The 20,825-nt window shown below is 40.2% G+C and overlaps 1 protein-coding gene across 12 annotated transcripts in view; it reads left to right on the top strand.

Annotated features, from left to right (window-relative positions):
• The window catches only part of DTNA (dystrobrevin alpha), a 325,085-nt gene that overhangs the window by 229,483 nt on the left and 74,777 nt on the right, over positions 1-20,825 (top strand). For all 12 annotated transcript variants that reach the window (XM_054694102.1, XM_054694105.1, XM_054694103.1 and 9 more), the window contains 2 exons: positions 8,696-8,909; positions 18,432-18,517. In XM_054694102.1, coding sequence (XP_054550077.1) covers positions 8,696-8,909; positions 18,432-18,517 — 300 coding nt within the window. The remainder of the gene's footprint in view (positions 1-8,695; positions 8,910-18,431; positions 18,518-20,825) is intronic.

Below are 20,825 nucleotides of genomic sequence, written 5' to 3'. Positions count from 1 at the left end.
TGATATCCTTTAAAGTTTCCTCTAAATCAAATGAGCAGGAGTTTCCTATCCTTCCTGTCTCTCATCTGACTCCATCTTTTAAGTCATGATCCATAGCAGTGGTTTTTAAACTACATGATCTTTCAGACTCACTCAAGGAATTGTTTAAGGCTAGAAATGCCCTGACTACACCCCAGACCTATGGAATCAGGGGCCACAACTTGAGACCCACTGTAGGGTAAGGAAAAAATGTCAGGCTTTTCTGCCCTCCCGTCATCAGGATAGATGATGGATCCTTGCAGTCCTGAATGCATGCCTGATGGCGGGCACCTGGAGTAGGGTGTGGGCAGAGGTAGATGGGATTCACCTGGGCTGAGACTGGGCTTTTAAGGGCGATGTCATGGGGATGCCAGTAGAAGCCGAAAGAAGAAGCCAAGAGAGTAGCAGAACAGAAGCCGAGAGAGAGAGAAGGCCGGTGTAAGGGGCAGGACTGGACACAGTGCAGGTTTTCTGATCCAGCAGACCGGGTAAAGGAGGAGTCAGAGTCCTCAGTGGTTTTTCAGGTTTTTATTGGGATTACCAGGTACACGGCAGGCAGGAGTACTGGGAGGCTGGTCTTCACTCTATGGGCTCTCCTGCCTTCACTAGGATTCTGCTTCTCTTGCTTCTCTCAGCTTCTGCTGGCGTCCCCATGATGCCACCCTTAAAAGCACAGTCTCAGCCCAGGTGAATCCCATCTACCTCTGCCCACACCCTACTCCAGGTGCCTGCCATCAGGCATGCATTCAGGACTGCAGGGATCTATCATCTATCCTGATGGCGGGAGGGCAGAAAAGCCTGACATTTTTTCCTTACCCTACAGATGGAGAGAACAGATAGAGTGAAGACTTGCTGGGGGCTGGGAGACCTGCCAGCCTCCTGGCCCCCCAGTACCCTGCCTGCTGTGTACCTGGTAAACCCCAATAAAAGCCTGCAAAAAGCCACTGAGGGCTCTGACTCCTCCTTTACCCGGTCTGCTGGATCATAGAAAACCTGCTCCATGTCCAGTCCTGCCCTACACCCACTCACTAGTCTGAAGAATACACTGGTTTTCACTGCTGGACTTGGTGGTTCTCAGCAGGGATCAAAGTTAGTTCACATGGTAATTAGAAAATGAAACTAAGCTTTAAACATTACAGATTGTGAATTCTCAATCTCTTCATTTGCTTGCTGAAAAAATAACAAACTGTCAAATAATGGATAATGGAGATTACTGAGTTACAAAACCTGCTTTAAGGTAAACCCCAGCACAAACTCCTTGGCCAGTAAGGTCAATACAATTTCTGATGACATTTTCTTCATTCATTGCTCTGTGCCATTGGTCACTCACTCCTCTTCTAGAAGTATCCTTCCCTCCTCAGCTCCATGTAATTGCATCCTCTTGTCACTCAGGAACGAACTTGCACCCTATCTCCTCTTACTCCTCTAAACCTTTCCAAAGTTTCTAGTCCACAATCACATCCCAATATTTTTATCCCCATAGCATTATTTTTAATCTTAACTACAGGTATGGACTTTTGCTAATCATGCCATGTGTTGATCTTCAGTTAGGACATCCACGTGTGTCTGCCCCTTGGAAACTGCAACCTCTCTGATGGCCAGGCTTTCATATTCTGTTAAATCACCTAAAACACTGTAGGGGCAGGAACTGGGCACAGTGCAGGTTTTCTGATCCCATGCAGACCGGGTAAAGGAGGAGTTTGAGTCCTCAGTAGTTTTGCAGGTTTTTTATTTGGGGTTCACCAGGCATATGGCAGGCAGGGGTGCTGGCTTGGGGGCTGGGAGGCTGGCAAGTCTTCACTCTATCTGGGCTCTCTAGCGTTCGTTCTGCTGCTTCTCGGCTTCTCTTTCGGCTTCTGCTTCGGCTTCTACTGCTGCTTCTACTGCTCCTGGCGTCCCCGTGACGCCGCCCTTAAAAAGCACAGTCTTAGCGCAGGTGAATCCCATCTACCTAGGCCCACACCCTATTCCAGGTGCCCGCCATCAGGCATGCATTCAGGACAAGGATCCATCATCTATCCTGATAGCGGAAGGGCAGAAAAGCCTGACATTTTCTTTACCCTACAAACACCAAGCATAAAGTATTGTGGAATCTTTCAGATTAATGCTTGGGTTTAATTTCTTTTGAAAACATTATGGAATCTCATTTTGTTTCTGTTCCCACCTGTATGTATAAACATATGGCAGTCTTCCTCCATAGGTTCATTCTGCACATACAATAAAAGTAGGGGAAGTAGTGCCAGGAAGGGCACAGTGCAGGATCTCTATGACTGAGCAGATGGGGTAAGGAGGAATCTTGGAGCCCTCGGTGGCTTTTGCAGGCTTTATTTTACATTTTAGCAGGTACATGGCAGGCAGGGATGCTGGGGGCCAGGAGGCAGGCAGGGATGCTGTGGGGCCAGCAGGCTGGCAGGCCTCCTGGGCCCCCAGCAAGTCTTCACTCTTGCTGGGCTCTCTGGCGTTCTCTCGTGGCCTTGTCCTCTCCTTCTCCTGGTGGTCTGTTCTCTTTCTCTCTTCTGTTCTGATCTCTTTTCTGTTCTGTTCCATGATGCCACCCTTATAAGCCCAGGTGAATCCCATCTACATATGCCCACACCCTACTTCAGGTGCCCGCCATCAGGCATGCATTCAGGACCACAGGGATCCATTATCAATCCTGATGGCAGGAGGGCAGAAAAGCCTGATACTTTTTTACCTTACCCTACAACATTAAAATATTTTTTCTCTTATGAGCTGAGACTCTCTAAATTTCAAGATTAGTGTGATCTGAAACTGAACTAAGAGTCATCACTATAATAGTCTCCCATCGATTAATAACATCATCCCATGCATTCAAAGTAAACAAACCTGAAATTTTGAGCTTTTGTTAAAGGACAAATATCCTTACAACAGACAGAGTGGAGCAAATAATTAAAGAGGGAGTGACCATTTATCAGAATATGACAGTAAATTTTAATGCCTCTTTTCTCTCAAAAATACAAATAAAACAAAATGTGTATATTGCTTTATAATTGATGGTTTTCCTTGTAAATTTTCATTATTCCCCACAATACCTATCAGATAAAAAAATGTAAGAAAGGTGAATATGATTCCTTTTGTACACATGAAGAGGCCCTTAAATTCAAGCCCGCTAGCTTTGATCCCAGGGAGGGGGGATGTAAGGTCAGGTCTGGACACCGAGCAGGTTTTCTGATCCCATGCAGACCGGGTAAGGAGGAGTTCTGGAGCCCTCAGGGTTTTGCAGGTCTTTTATTGGGGTTCACCAGGCATATGGCAGGCAGGGGTGCTGGGGTACCGGAAGGCTGGCAGGCCTCCCAGCCCCCAACAGGTCTTCACTCTGCGGGCTCTCCGGCCTTCTCTGGGCGTCTGCTTCTCTTGCTTCTCGCTTAGCTTCTCTTTCGGCTGCTACCGGCGTCCCCGTGACGCCGCCCTTAAAAGCCCAGTCTCAGCCCAGGTGAATCCCATCTACCTCTGCCCACACCCTACTCCAGGTGCCCACCATCAGGCATGCATTCAGGACCTCAAGGATCCATCATCTATCCTGATGGCGGGAGGGCAGAAAAGCCTGACATTTTTTCCTTACCCTACAGGAGGGGAAATAAAAGAGTATTTCTGCAAGTTCAGTGCACTTGTTTGCTAAAATATCTCTATTTGCTACCATCTGTGAGTAAGTTCTGTGTGGTGAGGAGCCTGCCTGTCCATGATAATTCTAGCACCCAGAATAGTGTTGAAACATAATAAGTGCCAAGAAAATACTCATTGTGTGAATGAAGCGTGTTGTCTGTGGAGCGGAAGAATAAGAATATAGGCTATCTAGTGGCTTAGTGTAATGAGTCTAAAGAGAACCTGGACTTGCTCCTGACACTAGAAAATGCATTCCTGTCCCCACCTCCTCATACCCCTCACCCCTTCGCACCCCCACCTCTGTGGTTGTTGACCCACATGTGAAGCTCCTAAAAGGGATTTTTACTTAAAATCTTCTTAGCATTTAAAATATTGAACAAAACTTTCCTTTTGAGAGCTGTTATAGAAAAAAGACAATGCTTGTAGAGGTGTTCATCTTTTAGTGCCAAGAACATTCGAATTCTATTGGATAACTAAGAATGAATCTCTATAATTAACCTTCCTATAAGCCAACAAACATTTTCAGAGTCAGCTCTGTGAACAAACACAATTTGGCTAATCAGAAATATCATCTGAATCTGGTGCTCATACTCTGTAGTGTGGTTACAATGAAAAATTCATGTGGGAATGTTGCACTGAAGGTCAGGAAGCTTATGTCTACGGAGAAGAATTGGGTGAGATTTCAAGAAAACAACCTGTCTCCTGTGGGATTTGATGAGAAGCCAACAGCTAAACTCTGTGTATTTACCTGCACATCTAGAGATGGGAAAACAGTTATAACAAAACTTCAGATACATCACCACCACTTTAAGCATGGGTGGCAAGGATGAGAAGGGATTAAAAGTGTGTGTACATGGATACACACATACACACAATCACACACATGCACACTGTCTGCACCAGAGGACATGAACATTCCCAATGGCATATGGACAGATTTTGTTCAATTCCCAGCCTGAATACATTTCCTTTTCTTCTAATTAAGAAAACACATCATAATTCAATGAGTGATCTTACAAATCTTGAACCCCTCCAAAACAACATATGTATACACAGGTATATAAGTCATTCTTAAACTGCATAAACTATTGATAGTTACTAGCTCGCAACACAACCCACAACCTATTAGGACATAGCAGGCTGTCTTGAAGCCACAGGTCTGAGAATTACTATCTTCAGCAGTGCTTCTCACATTTTAATATGAATACAGACTCCCTGGGGAGATTGTTAAGATGCATATTCTGATTCTCTTGGTCTGGGCTGAGAGCCTGAGGGTCTACATTTCTAATGGCCAAGCTCAAGGCTACTCCAGGTGTGACTGGTCCTGGGCCAGCAGCGCAGGCATTAGTGGGCAGGGGCTATGGTATAACCTTCTCTTCTCGGTGATGCTGAAGTTCAGCCACAGCTGAGAAAACTGATCCAAAATGCCCACCGTGAAGTCTCGGTGATTGTTTATGGACTTGCCCAGCTGCAAGCACTCTGGAGACCTTGTAACGGTTTATAATCAGTGGCTATCACAATCACCTGAAAGCTTCCTCAAACCCCCCCCTGTTCCCACCCTCCTGAATTTTGAGATCAGTGAGTGGTAGAATTGGGCTTAGGAAATTTTAGATTTTTTCAAGAGCTTGAGGAAAAATATCATGCCTGGATTCAGTCCTGGACCCAGACTTTATGATGTGGAGCAGGGAAGGTTGCTCTGGACGAAATCATGAAATGTACTAAATTCTAAAGCTCTCTTTTGATATTCTGACTCTTTATACCCTCTATCCTGCATTTTACCCTATTTATATGATTTTATTAGTTCTCATAAAGTTTATGACATTAGTCATTTCCATATAGGTATACTTTTTTGCACTTTTTTGTACTTTTTCCATGGACACTTGGATATAAGTCATTTATAACTATGAACATAATAGTCCATATCCTAAAATAGTGTAAGACCCAGTCATACTCAAATCTGCTCAAACAAATAAGAAATGTCAATTGAAAACAACCAACTCTTCTCTGTGCAAACACCCACCCCCCAACCCTGACCTCACCCTTCTCAATCTCACATTGCCTGGATTTAAGGCACACTGTTGAAGCTTGGTTTATTTCCACTTATTTATAAAAACAAACTGTGGGGCCTCCCCGGTGGCGCAGCGGTTGAGCGCTGGGTTGCGAAGCTGCCCGCGGCCTCTGCAGCGCCGGTTCGATCCCCGGCTGCTCCCCGGCCACCGGAGGAGGGTCCCACCTGGCATGCAGACCTCTCCTGCCGCCCGCTGCTCCCCTCAGCAGTGTACTTCGTTCCTTCTGCCTGCTCTGCTCCCCGCTCTGGCTCTGGTGAATTCTCTCACCCTCCCGCGCTTCTAACTGTACCCAGTGCTTGTATAAACAAACAAATAAATAAAACATGCCTCTATAAAAAAAGTATTTAAAAAAAAAAACTGTGATACATTAATAATTAAGGTATGAAACTAACAATACTGCTTTTAAGATTCTATAAAGTATACTTTTAAGAATATATTTTGTTCTTGATATGGTTATTGTTAACTAATTGCATTATGTAAAAGACTGCTTTATCTACTGTATTAATGCAAAATTAAGCAATTACTTAAATGAGGAAACTCCGCTTCATATTGCCTATGCCTGATAGCAGGTGTGCTCCCTGATGGACAGTTAAAGCGTCAGAACTATTTAGTAAAATGTGCACAGTGCCATCTTGTGGCATGTCATCATCATTGCACAACTTAAATATCCTCATTTCCTAAAATGATTTACCAACAGTAAGCAACATATTTATACAACTGTCAAAACTTTAAAACAGACTTCTTTTTTAATTATTTATTTATTTATGCATACAAGAGCTGGGGTACAGGTCAGAGATGCGGGGGGTGAGAGGATCCACCAGAGACAGTGTAGGGAACAGAACAGGCAGATTGACTGAAATACACTGTTGAGTGCTTAGCAGGCGAGACAGGAGAGGTCTGCCTCACCATGTGGGTTGCTCCCTGACCGACCAGGGATCGAACTCGTGCTGCAGAGGCTGCGGATTGTTTCATAGTGTGGTGCTTAACCCACCAGGGAGGCCCTAAAACAGACTTCTTAATAACTTCCTAATGACTCTAAACTTAGAACATTTTTTAATGTTCCTGTTTAATTAAACAAGGACTGTGATGCTTATCTTTCTCAAATAATAATTAAATAGATATTGAATGCTTTTTATGCACTAAGCACTGTGTGAAGTGCTTTACATGGATTATCCCATTTGATCCTCAAAGTAACCCTGCAATGGAACCCTGGAGGAACTATTGTTCCTACTGTACAGATGAGAAAAATTGAAACTAAAGGACATTAAGTGACTTGCCAAGATTATACAGATAGCCAATAGAGGAATCTGGTCAAAATCCAGCAGTGTGCATGGTATCCTGCACTATTTGGTGCTATGGTCTGCTCCTCCCCAGGCAGTTACCAATAAAATAATGTTTTCAAGAAATCTTTATCAAAAAGGTCCTTCCTCATCTGGTCTCTATGTACTAAGTATGGTAAAACCAGTCAAACTCTAACTCAAAATTTATGACAATGAAACTGTATAAGTATCTGCCTTTGTGGCTGAGATGTGATTTGTGCATCTTTTACATCACCCACCTAATATATGCTCAAAATTATAGGTTGATTAGTTCATTGAAATTGGAGAACTAGACTAAACCATAGATCTTATAAGTGAATTATAGCACAGCATGGCTGTAGATCAGAGGGTGTTTGATTATTTTAACACTAATAGTTCTCAATTGTTGAGCACTACTATGTGCCAAGGGTCTATAATTTTATATATACATTCTCTTCTTGCCTCACTGTTCCCCACAGGATGGTACTAGTTTCCTCATTTTAAGGAAGGAATAAAAAAAATTATAGAGGTGAAATAACTTGGCTACAGTTTTAGTTATTAGTAGAGCCAGGAATGAAAACTCATCTTTGTGTTTCAAGATCTGTATGCTTTCTATTCTGCCACTTCTGGAAAATAAGTCTATATAGCATGCATGATCATAGTTTTTCTGTGTACTGCTACCACCTATGCAGAAATGCCACTGTCTCTTACTTGGGCCACAGCCATAAGCTCCAGCTACTTCACATGCATGCCTGCCCATCTCCATTTATTTCATCCCTTACAGTCAGAAATGATACTTTTAAGCTGCATTTCTGATCATATCACTCTCCTCTTTAAACCTTTGTCTTCATGATGATTTTCAATGATGCACACCTGAAATTTATATAACATTTTAATGCGACGTTATCTAAATAAAGAGAAAACATAGTAACAAAACCGTGTCTTCACACTTTCAGTATAAACAGCCAAATCCTTATCAAGGCTACAGTGTTCCTCCAGCCTCACCTTGTTCTTCTGACCCTGTCATGAGCATATCATAATCCCATTTTGTCCCTGGCACTCTGGAAGCCACCATGTCTGATTATCTGTTTGTGTGATTATGAATCATGTCTGTATCTCTACCAGACTGTAAGATCCCTCATGCCTTAACCACATCTGTATTGTTTGCCATTGAGTCCCTAGGACCTAACACCGATCTTGCACATAATTATGAAAACTAGTGTATTTAAGTAATTTATAATTATATCACTGCAGCCAGAATTAGTATTTTATTTTTCCTTTACATTGAGGCTTTAAATATATGGATATACAAATAAATAACATTTATTTTTAGTATCTTTCATATGGTTTCTAGATATTTGATATGTTGATAATAATGAACTATTTTTTTATATTATATATTTGGATTCCAAGATCAGGAATTCAATAGATGTTAATTTTGACCTTTAAATATAGTGTGAGAAATGAGCAAAGAGGTAAAATACTAAAACTTGGGAGTTGTAGTAGAAAAACATACATGGGGTGCCTGTTTCTCAGGAGCTAAGACAGAAATATGTACTTCATTGAAAAAGACAAAATATTTTCAAACACAAAGTATATTGAAAAGTGAGCCATAAACTTGATGAAAATAAGGAGAAACTAGAATGCTCTGGGCTGATGCATTCATTCTGCTTTAATTGTATGTAGTGCACCTGGTGGACATTTGGAACGTCATCGAAGCATTGCGCGAAAATGCTCTGAACAACCTGGACCCAAACATAGAACTCAATGTGGCCCGCTTGGAAGCTGTGCTTTCCACCATTTTTTACCAGCTCAACAAACGGATGCCAACCACTCATCAAATCCATGTGGAGCAGTCCATCAGCCTCCTGCTTAACTTCCTGCTGGCCGCCTTTGACCCGTAAGCACCTGCTGAATGTCTGTCACACTCTACAGTTCCCACCTACTCTCCGCTTGCCCTGCTTGGTCTTTATTCCGCATAATTTTCTGAAGTCACCAACTGCCTCTTTTTTCTTACTCAGATACTTAAGCAAGGCTCTTTGTGTTTATCATACCTTTTAATTTGAAAAAGACTAGACAGTAAGGCCACAGGAATTTGAGGACATTTGCATTTCATGTGCTGACCTTTATTTAACTCCCCCCACACTCCTAGAAGTTATGGATGCTTGAAAGTCTTGCATGATAGCCTGTCCTGAGGAGGGATTTAATGAAGCAGAAAGTGGGAGGATGTTTTTAACTCTCTTCTTTACAGATTGTCTAAGGCAGTGTTTCTGAAGTGTCATAACAAGATCCTAGAGCCAACAGAGAAATTGAAAATGGTATCTTGACCAACCTTTGAAAGTAGCTACACTTCGTGTTCAATCGACTGGTCAATAATAGGCTACAAAAAACAATGTGATGTCCACAAACTGTGATGGAAACTCAGCCTCATTATCGTATAATTTCCCCTCAGAAATTCAGGGAATTCAGGGCTGACTGAGATCTTAAAGACTGCCCTTCCACATGTGTCATTTTATAGATGAAGGACGTGAAGCATGAAGAGCCTGTCCCATTTCCTGTGTCTCTTCACATATTAGTGGCAGAGTGGGAACTTATGTATTCAGCTAAGGTTTCTTTTCCAAGGCATATGTGGGCAGCCCTGTGAAATGTAAAAACTCCTCTGCATTACATTATCAGCCTGAAATTTCAAAAGGACTTTTGCTGATAGCCTCTAGTCTGGATATAGTATTAATACCTCCACTTTCACTACTGGCTTGGAATATTAAAAAGGAAAATTGCTAACTTGACCTTTCAGCAATCACATTTTAAGACTCTCAGAAGATTTTGCTTCATCTTATTGTCTGGCCCATGATTGGGAATATTTAAGCCCAGCACTGAAGGTGATGTTAAAAAAAAGAAAGAAAGAAAAAGAAAGACAGTGTAGCAATTTAAACTCACAAAGAATAAAAATTTCCATTCAGTGAAATGTGGTCATTATTTGAAGGTGCCTCACAATGTACAGACCCAGGTAGTTGGATTCTACCAAGAAAATGGTCACCTGAAATAAGAATCAAAGTCTTCTTCACTTGGATGTGTGTCTGGGAACCAGACTCACCTTCCCACAGTCATATTTCCACAAGAATACACCACCCCTCTCTGCTCTCTCTACCCAAAACGTCTGAATCTCTGTTCTCCTACAGGCAAGCTCACCACAGACCATAATCAGCTTCCCCATTGCAAAATTTCTCTGTCTTTGTCCATGTCAGCCTCTGAGAATATGTGGTACTCGGGTGACTTCCAGACATTAGGAGATAGCATTTGAGCCCTCTGGCCTATGCCCCTGCTTACCCATTCTATCACTGAGTAGGAGTGCCTTGTGTTGAGATTTTTGTTCTTCTTGACTTTCTTCTAAAAATGACTCTTTTCCTGGAAGGGGCTCCTGGTTGGCTGTTGCCAACCAACTTCTAAGTAGATGTTTTTTACACACTGACACTATCTCTTCTAGGGCCCCTAGGGAAATGAATGGGTAGACCCAGGGAGGGTGGAAAAGGAGTTGGCCGAGAGGGGAGCAGAGGCTAAGTGGAAAGAAGATTATTATGAAATAACCAGTCTTGAACCAGTCTCCTCCTCTTGGCTCTTTTCTTGTGCTCACCCCAGGATTTTGGCCTGCCCCTTGCTTCACTTGCCTGAAGCTCTCTCCTTCAGAATCTGCTAACAAATGGGCAGCAGCCTTTCCTCTCACCACTTGGCTATATCCCAATGGAAAAAAACCCTCTCTTTGAAGTGTTCTAAGAACTTTTACTATTACTAATTTTTTTTTCAGAAGTTGCCAGTAACAAATAGGAAGAAAGGTAGAACGTCACAAGATAAAACTCCTTCTTTTTTTTAAACAGCTTTATTAAGATATAATTGTTACTTTAACAATCTTAACAATAATTCCTAAAACTCTATGATATGTGGCCTTTGGGAGAGGTAGGGTTACCCAGTGATAAACCGCGAAGCCCTTCACCTCTCAAGGCCAAGTTGATCACCCCTGCCCGAGCCCTATACGAAAGGATTCAGCTGTTCTCTTGCAGGGCAGGTGACTTTCTCCCACAGCTACCTTAGCATGTGACCAGGCCTTATTCTTTGCATGCACAGCACCTGAGACAATACCCAGTTCATGAGGAAATCAGTGAATAAATGATTAGATGAAAGAATGAATGAAAATCGAAGGTTGGCTTTTCTTAACTTTTGTCACACTAATTTCTTTTCCTTCTTTTCCTTCATCATCAATATATTAATACACTAGCAGGGTCAAGTTTGCTCTGTCACCCAGCTTTACACCCACTATTTTCACTTATGCTCCATAGAAAGGAAAACCAGATGTTACTAGTTAGTAATGGGAGCGATCCTATTTCCACAAAACATCTCTATCTACTTCTCTTACTCTCTTCCTACTTCCTGAGAAACACTAGGATCAATTTTAGTGTCTTGACTTAACCTCATTTCAGTTCATCGTATTTTCCTTCTTAGGATAGTTTCTCATAAAGTAGATTATGGGGCTGTGGCTTTGTTTTTATATTATATTCACATATATTTAGCCATTCAAAACTCATAGTGGGACAATGATAAATTTTAAAAGGAACTGTTTTGAGGGGAACAAGCAATATTCTTAATTTCAATTTTCTAATGACAAGAGTAGTAATTATAATAGTAGCAAAAATCTACTCCATCTTTACAGTATTTCAATAACCTGCCTGGTTTGGCACAGTATTGTGCCAAAGCTGAGACACAAAGAGGTTAAATTATTTGCAGGTCACACAGCTTCATACCAGATGAGGTGAGTGGAGGTTGTGGAGGGTGGGGGTGGAGGTGGAGGTAGCAGAAGGATTTCTGCTAACATTATGAGGAACCCAGAGAGATGCCAGGGCCACTTAAAGGATTCCTATTCTACTCATGTCTTCTGTTTCATCTTTTAAAGTTAAAAATAATGCAGATTTACCCTTCTTATTATAGGATATTCTTATTATGCTCATACTCCTAACCTTTTCAGTTCATGGTATTTAGACATATTTGACAGAGTATATGAGAAAGAAATACTTGGACTTAACAAGTTTTACATTGTAGATTTAGAGTCAGTTTGATGACAGCCCTCCAGGACTCCAAATTCATCCTATACTAGTCTTACGCAGTGAATCCAAAATCCTGGCATTTTTCTTTGACATCTCATAGCTCACTGAGCCATTAGAGCCACATTCCCACTGCTGAGCACCCCCCAATCCCCCCCGATGACAATATGAAAGGTAGCACAGCTCTCTCTCACATGCATGGATATGAAATAATTCTGGCACTCTGCCAAAATCCTTCTGTCGTTTGAATTTTAAAAATGGTTCTAATGTTTAATGCAAGATGCAGTGCAAAGTGGACAGTCATTTCTCTGTGCACCAATGAAACCAATTGTTCCCATTTCAGACTAGATGGCTGTGTGAGAGCAAAGGAAAGAGAAGTCACAGAAAACCAGATGTCCTCTTTTCTTCCTAGTATCTATATGACTAAAACTAAATATTTAAAATAATATTTATTTGGCTTAGTGAATTTCTTCTTAGCACAGCTTAAATTCGAGATGTCCACAGACCATCCACAAAGCACTATAATTTTGTTCTGGTAAAAAATGCTTTATTCCAAGGTTTGTACATGTTACTAAAATGGAATCTCTTTACAAAGAATTCTCACAATCATAGACAAATTGAACATCCGTAATGTCACTCATCTTGCTGTCAAACTTACCCTTTGGGTGAGTAGCAGATGGGATTTCCTGGAGGTTAAGGAGGCAGGTCAGCAATATTGGCCTTCTCTTCTGGAGAAACTTCTGGCCCAGAGCTATGAGAACTTCTTTTCCCAATGTTCTGCTAACATTATGAGAAGCCCAGAGAGATGCCAGGGCCACATAAATGGTTTCTGTGGGTTCACATGTCAGTATCACTATTCCCAGAACAAGAGTTACTATATATGCGATCATTTCTAAATCAAAGTATGACATGAACACACAGTTTAATATCAAAGGTCTTGAAGTTAATCTTTGTAATTTTACCCAAGCACTTAGTATTTCTCAATGTAAAAGGTGTGTCAAAGTTAAAATTTCTTTGCACGTATACATTCATTAATTTAACTAAAATATATTATGAAATCACAAGGGTAGTCTGGGAATAAGAGATAAGTTAGACAAGGTCCCTGCCCGTTCTTAAAAATAGTTGTATTAAAATTAATTGATTTTGGCTCTTTCTCCCCAAAAGATGATGAGAAATGAAAGGTAGGAGCCACATTTTTATATCCCTAGCCTCTGGGGTATTAGCAATAAATATCTGTTGAGAAACTAAATGTGTGATCCATGTGAATCAAATAATCCCCAGATAAAGAAAGTGTTAGGGTAGAAGCATTTTGTGAAAGTCAGAGAAGGAAGCAACTTTCTCAGTTAATTAAGCCATCAAAAGGTGTGAGAAAGAGCAGTTTGAGTGTTGCGCTTACCATAAATGCTTATCAAATGTTTTTGCAACCTCTGTTGGTAAAGAAAGAAATTCTGGCTTTTAGTATTCTTAAATATATAAATAATTCCTCCAGTCTGTTCAAGAAAGCATAATCGGAATTCAAATCTCACTTTTGAGGACTTGAAATTTATCTTGGTATACTGTAACTTAAATCAAGAATATCTCCTGGCAATTTGGAGAAAATTTGCATCCTATTTGAGTTTAGCCTAGCCTCTCAGATCTATCAATATCTATTGTTGTTTTTCTTTCTGGTCAAAAAAAAGGAATTCTTCACACCCTCACCAACACTACTTGTTTGTAGGTATACACAGACACATACACACACACACACACACACACACGCACCCCTCATATCACTCTTTTATATATATATATATATATATATATATATATATATATATACACCTACACATATACATTTATGTCGTGTGTGTCTGTGTGTGTGTGTGTGTCACTCTCAAAGGTGTGAGGTGATAGCTCATTGTGGTTTTGATTAAAAATAAAAAAGCAGGATTTCCCTCCCAGACAACTTTTCCCTAAAAGCAACTTCTTAGTTAAAGAAATCATGGACAGTTCAGCCCTTTGTAGTTACTCACTTTTTAATACTTTGAAGCATGTGTTTAAGACAGAAACTCTTCAAATTTCCATATGTATTTTAACCAAATTGTAAGTAAGTGCTTTCCTGATCCATTTTCAAAGGGTTGCCCCTTAGGAAAATTTGAAAACATTCAAAATGAAAAAGCAAAATATAATGAGAAATAAAAGAAAAGAAACATTAACCAATGAAGCAAATTCAATTTGTACCTAGGATAATTTGCTGGTTGTCTTAAATATTCTTTTAGGTATTAATTAAATACCCACACAATAATTTGACAGGGTATTTTTCAATCTCGATTTAGAGCAGAAAATTAAAATTTGCAAAAGCAAAACCTTCAGGGTAAATGACTTAAAAATAAGATAATTTCATTATACCAAATGATACTTAAATAAAATAAAATTTTTTAAAAGATTTATTTATTTATTTATACAAGAACTGGGGTACAGGCCAGATGCGTGAGAGGGTGAGAGGATTCACCAGAGACAAAGTGGGGAACAGAACAGGCAGACTGACGAAATACACTGCTGAGGGGAGTAGTGGGCGAGACAGGAGAGGTCTGCCTCACCATGTGAGACCTTCACTGGCCAGCCGGATTGAACCGTGTGTGGCACTCAACCACCTGCGCCACCAGGGGAGGCCCATAAGAAAATAAAAATTAAGTAAAATTTTATTTTACTTTTAAAATGAAATTATTCTTTTAATTAAAAATAATTGGCTAGTAGTAAACTTTTTTTAAATTCAAGATTTCATTAAGTGTACCTTTTATACTACTAAGGAACCAATTGCACTAGCAGATTTTATCACAAAGAAAAGCTTATGTGGTTGTGTGATGGATGACCGATTCTGAGAACCTCCCCAGTGCTGGCAATCTCATGCATACACTGCAGACTCAACCAGTGTGCTTTGTAAGCTGTGCTCAGTATGGCTCTTACCTCCTTTTCAAGGTCACAGTCAGAATTGCACTTGTAATGGGAGGCGTGCTGCTATAAACTTTCACAAAAGCTAACCAAGAGCATGGGCTTGTAGTGCACTTCCTGCTGTTGCCCACTCTGAGGCTGTCTGGCCTGCAAGCACTGGGACAACCTATGTTCTTCAACCCCAGCATACTTGGCAGCCTCCTGAGTTATGGCTGACGGCCAACGTTCCACATGTGCGGTTTTATCACTTTCCACCTAGAGTCGTGGCATGTGCAGACTCACTGTGGAACAATGTGCTTTCCTGCTCATTTGCACAAGACTCCTGGGAGCTCCCTGTTATCCATCCTCATCAGCTTGGCTTCGACTTCCTAGACACTTCCAGGGACCTAGACTATGAACCGAACTTCCCCCTCTAGGGATGATTACCTATGAGCATAGCTCTTACATGTCTCCATTTGGGTGTACAAATTTCTCCCTACCCCTTGCTTTCTGTGATGATGCCAATTCTGTTTTCATAACCAAAGTTTGTTGTTATGATCCCGAGATGACTTTGTTTAAGTAACAGTCTTTGGTATTTAGATTCTTGTCAAGGCTTTTAGAAAATCTTTCTCTTTCCCCTGCTTTTCCTCACTCAGTTACAATGCACTGAAAATGTTCTTTCAAAGTGATCCTTTTGTTTTAGTTTGTGGTGCCCCCATTCTCCAATATGGAGTTTGCTATCTCCATCCATTCCTTCAGCTTCTCATATCCAATGGCGTAGGGCAGGCGGTAAGCAAGGTCTGAGGTCTGAACTCTCCCGGTATTGGTGTGCTTACTATGACCTACATTCCTGCATTTCTCCCCGAATCTTTCTTCATGACAGGGGTCACATTTGCAATCTGGCACAGTAGCTTGCATGACAATAGATTCCACTAGCCTAATTTCACCCTTGAGTTCCTGCAGAGCTCTCATTGAGCTGCCCTCCACTTGGCGATTTATCTAGATGGATTGTGTCAATTTGGCAGAATAGCTCCACTACAACCACTATTGGACTTAATACCATTAATCTTGCATTTCCTGAAACAATACAGGACTAGTGATCTTCCTCTGATCTTCTTCATTAAAAGCAAAGGTTGAAGAATTTTACCTGTGAGCTGTCATCATTTCATCCTTTGGAAAACTCTGTTCCAATGTCCTCTGTGGTCTCTCCTCTTCTTGAGTTAAATTGTTCTGTCCAATTCATTGAAAGAAACATATTGCTTTTGAAGTTTCATATATAATGTTACTCAATTTCTTTGCATTTTAAACATTATGTTATCACTGTATTGTTCCTACTTTCTTGTTCTCATGATTTGGATCATGTTGCCACTTAGCATATGAAACTTTCCTGAAATAAAAAAGGATTGGATTTGATATTTCCAGTTAGCTGTATAATTTGGAATAAAGGGGATGTGGCAAAAAATTAATAAGATTGTTTTTTAAAAAATCATTACATTTTTATCATAGCTGCCTGCTCTAAAATCAGTAAATAACTTAATGTGTGGACCTTCTAAATCCTAAGAGCACCTGATGATTAATAGCCATTCATTAATGTAAGAAATTTAGTGTATACTAGCTCTGTGTGAGACAGACTGTAAGGTAATGGGAATTCATCTGATCCAGGAGCCATGGTCTCTACCCCCAAGAATTTCACCATGAGGAATCAAGTCACATACAGACATGTAAATAAATCAAGTTTACTCAGTCTTATAGGTGCCAAATAATAGATCAAAGTGTAGCAAAAAGCAATTGCCTTACCTTTAGGAAGAAAACTGTTTTGAGAGTGGAGTGAATGGTGTTACTGACCTGAGTCTTTGTAGGTAAGTCTGATGTGTGAAAGAGACATAGGTAGACCAGGGTGGGAAGGGCAGAGACAGTAAACAGTGGCACTGTGGTGTGAAGTGTACAACAGAAATGGTAAGCAGATCAGGTAGGAGAAAACAGATGAAGTTAGAACTATATCCTATAGAGAAAAGGAGACAGTAATGGTTTTAAATAATGAAATAATATGGTCAAATGTGTGACATGAGTGTACAAACTGAGAGCTCTCCTAAGAAGTTATTGCTGTGTTAAAGCCAGAGCTAATGGAAGCAATGGCAGTCAGACTGGACACAACAAAGAGTTAAGTACTGGATGAGTCCCTCAAACACTGAAGTCATAGTGAATAGAGAAGGAGCCTACCCCAGGATCCATTTTTAGAAAACTGCATACATGGTGAGTCTAACAACCAGAAATGAGACTGTAGAAGGTTGATCAAGTTAGTGTCAAGGTAGGTCTGAGTACTATGGGAGGGCTTGTAAAGATAATGAGTTCTATCTTCAACATACTTGGCTTGACATGGAGTATCCAAGTGGCCCAATTAATAATTATTGTAAGTCTGGTTCTCTGATTTAGAAATGTAAATGGGAGAAACACTAGCTCAGGGTTCAATGAACTTTGCACTCTGGCTAGCTCTATTTCAGGGTACTACACTGAAAATGACAGCAACAAAGATGAATGCAAACTCTGAAGTCTAGCAAGGAACAAAAACATGATTATTCTATCTTATTCTTCTAATATGTCAGATAAATGAGTCTTATTCATATAAATGATTTATTCTATACACTAAACCCTTGTCAGTACATACTCCACTTACCTGTCAGCCACATTATTATATTAAATAACTCAATCATATTTAAGAGTAACAACCATCAAAAAAATTAATTACTAATGTGGTATAACTCTGATTCCAAGTACATAAGAATAAACAGTCTATTCCAGCTGGAAAATCACTTAGCTGAAGTATTATACTTTTTACAGTATGTCCTTTAATATAATACTTTGTGAAGGACAAGTTGTTTCTATTTCTTGAATCAATGATGATTAAGCAATTCTTGTGTCTTTCAGGTAAAGGTGAACTATCAGAAAAGAGCTCTTATTTCTATCCCTTTAACATACCAACTTCCCTTGAAAATTAAATGTACCATATAAGCTCAGGGGGCTTGTGGGTAGGAAATGATAGTGAAAAAATGTGATGAAAAAAGTCCCTACATTACCCTAGCCAAATTCTCAAAGACTCTGACAAATAAAAAAAGATTTTTGAAGGCTTGCTTAAATAAATTATAGAAACTGTGGAATCATCATACTTAGAATCATTTTGCTTTAAGTGACAAGATGAAGAATAACTTGAAGATTCTGCCATCTCCCATAAAAAAAGGAAGCATGGAATGGACAGTTTTTCAGAAATATGTGTTAGATTGTATTCATAACCTTTTCTGAAATTGATGTGTTCACATAATGCATGCAACTACAATGTCCTATGATTTCTACAGAATAGAAAAATGTCAAACCCATTATTGGAAGTTCTCCAAATGACATCTTTTTTTGTTGTTGTCATTAAACAGGGAAGGCCATGGTAAAATTTCAGTATTTGCTGTCAAAATGGCTTTAGCCACATTGTGTGGAGGGAAGATCATGGACAAATTAAGATGTAAGTTACTCCTTGGGTCTCTTTGCTTACTCCTGTATACTTCATTTTTCTCTCCCCCTTTTCTGCCATGTCTCCTGCCAATTCTGTCTTTCCTCATTCAATGAGAGCTGGTGAAAACATAATACATAATATGCATTGATTTTTTAATTTGTTATGGCAATATTTTCATATTAGATAAATGTTAATAAAATGAACATAGAATTCTTATTACTTATAACCTGTTGAGTGTCACCAAATAGACTATTTGTGATGTTAAAGAAAGACATACATTCTTTGTGCTAATTGTCCTGTACTGTCTTACAGACATAAGTCCATTACAGGGACATAAGGGCCATGTGAGGCAATCTCCCTTTTTCAGGGAATCTAAAGCCAAAGCACCCGCACATTTCCTCACTCATCTCAGTCAGTGCTGTTCCAGTTACTGGAAACTCCAAAGACTCCCAAGTTAACATTGCCAGCATATAGGCATGAAAATTACTTAAAGACTGTCCATTGAGAATTAACTAGATACCAATACAAACAGGATAGCTAAACTACATTGAAGGATTATGGACCTTTACATATATTTTGTCACTAATGTAATAGAGTTTTTTAACTAACAAAAAAAAGTGGGAGTTTATTTGTATTGTTTGTTTTTTTAAAGATTTATTTATTTATGCATACAAGAACTGGGGTACAGGCCAGAGGTGTGGGGGGTGAGAGGATTCACCAGAGACAGAGTGGGGGACAGAACAGGCAGATTGACTGAAGTACACTGCTGGGGGGAGCAGCAGGTGAGTCAGGAGAGGTCTGCTGCGCCATGTGGGTAGCTCTCTGGCTGGGGATCAAACTCGTGCTGCAGTGGCTGCGGCCAGCTTCATATGTTGCATCTTCACCCCTGAGCTACCAGGGAGGCCCTGTTTGTTTGCTTTAGGTAAAGAAGCTGAATCTCAGAAAGTTATAGTAAATCACATAGCTAAGATGATACCAGGCTTTGAACCCTGACTTTTTCCCTACTCCAGTGGTTCTCAAATTTTAAAATGTCTAGGATCCCCTGATGGGCTTTTTGAAACATGGACTCCACTCCCAGAATTTCTGATTCAGTAGGCTTAGTATAGGTGTGAGGCCAAAGAACTCATTTCTTACTAGTTTAAAGTGAAATATATGCTATGGTTTAAAAGAAACATTTCCACTGAATCCTCTCCCTTAACCTAAATATTACAAGTTTTGGTTATAATGCTGTGCGAGGAAGAGCACTATCATAGGAATTGGGAGTCTGGGTCACAAGCCCAGTTATAGCTTTCTCGAGTTCCCTCATTTTTTTTTTTAAAGGGAAAGTTAGCTTCTTTTTTTAAAAAAAGATTTATTTATTTATTTATTTATTTATACAAGCAATGGGTACAGTCAGAAGCACGGGAGGGTGAGAGAATTCACTAGAGCCAGAGCTGGGAGCAGAGCAGGCAGACTGACGAAATACACTGCTGAGGGGATTAGCGGGCGCGGCAGGAGAGGTCTGCGCACATGTGGGACCCTCGCCGGTGGCCGGGGATCGAACTGGCACTGCAGAGGCTATGGGCAGCTTCAGAACCCAGCGCTCAACCGTTGCGCCACTGGAGAAGCTCTCCCTCATTTCTTTTTAAAACCCTAAGGGGCATTAATAACCACTTCCCTTTAGTCTCAATAACCGGACCCTGGTTTGGCTATTGCTAGAACTTCACCAACACAAATGAGCTTAATACTCATTTGTGAAAGATCACTGGTACTCTTTCTCTCGCTTTGCTTTTGCTTTAGTTAGAAATATTCTCAAAATTCTTTCATGGGAGATTTGAAAGGCCCACACTACTTTTCAAAATGCTCCCTGTCCTAGAAAATCTGAATCTGGAAGATCAGAAGGATGACCCAATTATAGTTAACCAGCCTGGCTAAAAGCAAACAAGAAGACAGGTCCATTAAGAAAATCCATTTACTTTGCCTACTTGTCTTTCCCCACCTAGGTTGTAATCCTTGAGTTTCTACCGTTGGAATTACGTGTGATTATTTTTTTTTGCAACTTCTTTTTGACTAAATGTAAGAAAACATGAGACAAAATTTACTATGTAAACAGCATTGTGAAGGTGGACAAGAATATTAATTTTGTTGCTAAGATAGAATTATTATAGCCTCATAACTGATAAATATTAGAAACACAGTAGAAACACTTTCTAACTGGAATGTTTAAAGGAAATGAGAGCAAACTCTTACCCTCAAAGCATTAAGCCCAAAATGAACATTAAACCCAAAACTCACTGAATTTACAAAACTCTGTTTCAGCAGCTAGGCTGGCCTAGTT

Source organism: Talpa occidentalis, unplaced genomic scaffold (assembly GCF_014898055.3).
Source record: "Talpa occidentalis isolate TD23 unplaced genomic scaffold, MPIMG_talOcc4v2.1 talOcc4.13, whole genome shotgun sequence".
Taxonomy (NCBI): domain Eukaryota; kingdom Metazoa; phylum Chordata; class Mammalia; order Eulipotyphla; family Talpidae; genus Talpa; species Talpa occidentalis.
This window is presented reverse-complemented; position numbering and strand designations above follow the sequence as displayed.